Here is a 4,828-nt window from a genome sequence, read left to right on the forward strand (position 1 = left end):
ACACACACACACACACACACACACACACACACACACACACACACACACACACACACACACAGCACCTGTGCTGACGCATCTTCCCAGCGACCAATCAGTTGCCTCCATTTATCAATCATAGAAGTAATCTGCTTGGAGTGCATAAAATGCTTTAACGTTGAGGCTACTCGGACCTGCTCTGTGGGTTTCGTGGCGTCTGACTGCGTCTGCGTTTGTTTTAGGTACCTGGAGGTAGAGTGGGAGGTGCGTAAAGGCACTCAAAGGAGTTTTGGGAAGGACGTCATGAAGGGTTCCAGCCCACGCGTCCCTCAGCAGGACAACTTCAGCGACTGTGGCGTTTACATCCTGCAGTATGTGGAGAGCTTCTTTGAGGTGAGAGCTTTATAGAGTTGGACATCGGTGCAGTTCTGGTCAGGAGTTGAAAATTCAGGCTGCTCTGTAAGTGACATTTGTCCTTCGTCCTTTCCGTACAGAATCCGATTCCCAGCTTCCACCTGCCAATGAACCTGTTGGAGTGGTTCCCTCAGCAGAGGATGAAAACGAAGCGCGAGGAGATCAAGGAGCTTATCCGAAAGATTCAAGCTCAGCAGGAACTGGACAAGAAGGAGTCTGACCAGGTCGAGGCTCCGCCGGGCTCCCCAGAGGAGCCGGAGATCGAAGAGACATCTGGGTTGAACGGCAGACTGCCAAACATACCCATTAGACCCTGAATCCACCTCACCCCCCTCCTGTTTGGCGTGGGAGGGGGGCGTGGACCTGATTGTACGCTGCTGGTTTCACTTTGACGTGTCTGAAACGTTCCTCACCTCCCTCCGTTAACCACAGACCACACCTGAACTTTGTACTGAATAAATGATGAAGTGTAAATACGCCGGAGTTTCTCCCGCTGCCTTTGTAATTTACTGTTATACGAGTCATTCATGGAGTGCCCCGTTAAGTTATGTTTCATAGATGTTCTTCTCTCTGCAGGAGGATCCCTGCAGAAGATACTGTCTCGCTCTCGCATTGGTTATTTTCTAAGCTTTCAGGTTTGTGTAGACAAACAGAAGGAGAAGAATAAAAGAACAGAAAATTGCTGTCTAAGTTATAAGGATCCACCCGTCTGAGGAGAGAAACGGTTTTTGGAGAGTTGATTTCCAGCTCGTGAATCACACGGTCGTAGTTCAGTGCTTGTTGTGTCTCTTCCATGTGGAGTGGATAAATTTTCAGCATTAAAAGAAAACTTTTGATGCAAGAGCACTTCCTCTGCCTTAGCTTCTCATTTGTTTCCTCAGCCACAACATCAACACCCACCGTCACAGCGCGGACCACCGGTCAGCTGATCCGGGCTCCAGCTTCAGGTAGAGGTTTGGTTTGAGCGTGATGTGGGAGGGGTCTAACTGTAGCAGGAAAATATCCTCCCAGCTACGTGCTGTTGATATACAGTGGCTTGAAAAGGTATTCGGCCCCCTTGAACTTTTCCACCTTTTGTCACATTACAGCCAAAAAAATGAATCAATTTTATTGGAATTCCACGTGAAAGACCAACACAAAGTGGTGTACACGTGAGAAGTGGAACGAAAATCATACATGATTCCAAACATTTTTTACAAATAAATAACTGCAAAGTGGGGTGTGTGTAATTATTCAGCCCCCTCACATGTCCTTTGTCCTTTCCGTACACATTCAGATGTGCAGAGCTGGTAGAGACATACCCTAAAAGACTGGCAGCTGTAATTGCAGCAAAAGGTGGTTCTACGAAGTATTGACTCAGAGGGCTGAATAATTACACACACCCCACTTCTCAGTTATTTATTTGTTAAAAACGAAGTGGAACGAAAATAATGTCTGATTGTACACCACTTTGTGTTGGTCTTTCATGTGGAATTCCAATAAAATTGATTCATGTTTGTGGCTGACAAAATGTGGAAAAGTTCAAGGGAGCCGAATACTTTTGCAAGCCACTGTAAGTGAAATGAAGCAGGTATGTCAAACATCAACTCATCTCTGCTGAATTTTGTTTTCACCAATGTTTGGAGTTTTCTGTGACCTCATCCATCTACCTGAATGTCTTCCTTGACTTGCACATTTTGTTTGTGTTTGCTCTAAATTTCAAAAAGAGCTGACACACACTTTACCCCGTCTTCATGTTAGATTGTTCCTGGGCCAGCAGAAAGGATAAAGTCCTGTTACAGTCTGCAGGCGCTCCCTTAACTGCACACTGTTTTGAATATTTACATTTGTGCAGGTATTTGTTTTGATGATGCAAATTGCATGGTCACTAATTATTTCCTCTACTATAAATTAAAATCGGAGAATTTTGTTAAGAGTTGAATGAAAATCCTCCAGATGAGGCGCCTGAAGCCACCAACGCTCACGGTTTGCTGGTAAACTCTAGACCAGGGGTGTCTAACTCCAGGCCTCGTGAGTCGGTGTCCTCCAGGTTTTAGATCTCACCCTGAGTCAACACACCTGAATCAAATGATTATTCATTACCAGGCCTCTGGATAACTTCAAGAAATGTTGAGGTGGTAATTTAGCCATTTAAACCAGCTGTGTTGGTTCAAGGACACATCCAAAAGCTGTAGGACACCAGCTCTCGAGGCCTGGAGTTGGCCACCCCTGCTCTAGACGCTGCTGAACTAGCCCAGGGGTGGGCAACTCCAGGCCTCGAGGGCCGGTGTCCCTGCAGGTTGTAGATGTGTCCTTGAACCAACACAGCTGATTTAAATGGCTAAATTAGCTCCTCAACATGTCCTGAAGTTCTCCAGAGGCCTGGTAACGAACTAATCATGTGATTCAGGTGTGTTGACCCAAGGTGAGATCTAAAACCCGCAGGACACCGGCCCTCGAGCCCTGGAATTGCCCACCCCTGAACTAGCAGATTAAGGAGCTGCTTCACTCCTGGCTGTTTCATCTGGGCCGCCTAGATGCCGAGAGGACTTTGAACGTCTTTGTGTGAACCTGCATTAATTAGTTCCCTTCATATCAGACCAATCTGTGAACCTGAGAAGCAACCCCACACATAATGCTATCACCCCCATGCTTCACAGTAAGTCTGGTGTTAACAGTGCCTGGTCTTTCCTCAGCAATAATTTAGTTCACTCCCCTAAAAATCCAAGTTTTGAATTCATCTTCAGGATTTCACGCTCAAGTCTGGAAGGTGGACGTCTCCATGTCAGGCCTCTGATGCTCAGTTAGAGGCTGTTGGGCTATGACAAAGGCTCTTGGCTGATAATCTCAGAGTATAACGTCTTTTCCCACGACCACCAGAGTTGCTCACTGCAGCTGCATCAGCTAGTGTTAAATCCCTTGAACCAAATTAATCGCTGTAGTAATTATCCAGTGGAAGGTTCTTTCTAATTTGCTCTGTTCAGGCCTGCTGGTGACTTTATTTTATATAATGTGTTTTTTAGCAGGCGGCGTTCTTAAGAGATGTGAGATGTCCACTTTCGACCAATCGTGGAACAGTAAAGTAAAGTTGTACGTCTGAACCAGAGTCAACTCCAGATGTTCTCTTCTTAATTGGATCGAGCCCCACGTCACATAAAAACACATCCATGCAGACAGGCAAACCGAACCGGTCCCGTCACCATCCTAGGAAAGTCCGGAAAGGGGACTAACCAGCTGTTTGATTCTTTTAGTTTGATATGCCAGTGAGCAGAAACATCTGGACCTGCTGTGTGTCCTCACTCAGGTGTGGCTCCTCGCAGTGATCAACATGAAGCAAGTTCAGTTTGTTGAAGGTCGCCTGCTGCATCAGGTGGTTTGTTTGAAGCGCTGCTCTCAGCTTTCAGTTTTCTAACCAGCGTCCCATTACAGACAATAAAACATTCATGACTCCTCTGCAGTGTTTTGTCCTTCCACTTACCATGAAACCTTTACAGCATCAAAGCATTAAATATAAATTAAGTGTTTTAAGTGTTGATGGAAGCCGAAGCCCTCATCATGATTGTCTTTAAGAAGAAAAAACCAGCGCCTGCTTTACTTCCTGGCTTCTTTCCAGAGTTTTTAAATCAAGAGCAGTCACTCAGGCAGGGCTTTCTCCAGCTGCTCTAACAGCCTGAGCTTGTACAGTCTTATTATTTCAAACTTTAAATAAAGCCTCGTAGACTCGAGTCTAGCGTTTCTGACTGACACAGACTGAATACATCACATATGACCTCATCAGATGCTTTTCTGCTCTTACTGATCACTCAAAGCACTTTTCACTCAAAGCACTTTTCAAGCATTTCATCCACGCAAAGTGGATGAAATGCTTCATCCACTTTGCATCCACACCAAACAGACACAGCTGTGGTAGGAAGCCGGAGTACCCGGAGGAGGAAACCCGCAAGACCCCATCTCATCTTGAGATCTACATCAAAGAGAAAAGAAAGCACCACAGGAGACGGCAAATACCATAAATAGACACAAACCACAATAAGAACAAAAACACTTCAACGAGACACAAAAAACACAAATACACAAAGGATCTATAAAGAGACATCAGTAATGACAAAGACACAAAACTACCAGAAATAGACAAAAAGAAAAAGACTCAAGCATCTGCATGCAATGAGTAGGCAAAAATAAGTGTATGCAAAATATTACAGAAGACAAAACCACGTGAAAGCAGCACACATTTACCTAAACAAATATAAAATGACCATTAAACAACTTTCTACAGTTTTAAGAAGACAAAAATAATCTTAAAAGAGAAAAACACCTTGAAATGGACAGAGCAAAAGAAAAGGAAATAAAACGCCTATGTAACAGAGAAACAAGATTGTAGACAAAAACTGTCTCACAACACACACAAAAATTACCAAACCAACACAAAATTACCAAAAGACACAAAAATGATAGC

At 44.4% G+C, this 4,828-nt stretch overlaps 1 protein-coding gene across 1 annotated transcript in view; it reads left to right on the forward strand.

The window, feature by feature from the left end:
- senp6a (SUMO specific peptidase 6a) overlaps window positions 1–1,239 on the forward strand; it is an 18,570-nt gene extending 17,331 nt beyond the window's left edge. The window contains exons 18-19 of the mRNA XM_005732820.2: window positions 99–372; window positions 474–1,239. Coding sequence (XP_005732877.1) covers window positions 99–372; window positions 474–710 — 511 coding nt within the window. The 3' untranslated portion in view covers window positions 711–1,239. The remainder of the gene's footprint in view (window positions 1–98; window positions 373–473) is intronic.
- The last annotated feature ends 3,589 nt before the right edge of the window (window positions 1,240–4,828 follow it).

Source organism: Pundamilia nyererei, unplaced genomic scaffold (assembly GCF_000239375.1).
Source record: "Pundamilia nyererei isolate P.nyererei 1_Seehausen unplaced genomic scaffold, PunNye1.0 scaffold00048, whole genome shotgun sequence".
In the NCBI taxonomy this organism is placed as follows: Eukaryota; Metazoa; Chordata; class Actinopteri; order Cichliformes; family Cichlidae; genus Pundamilia; species Pundamilia nyererei.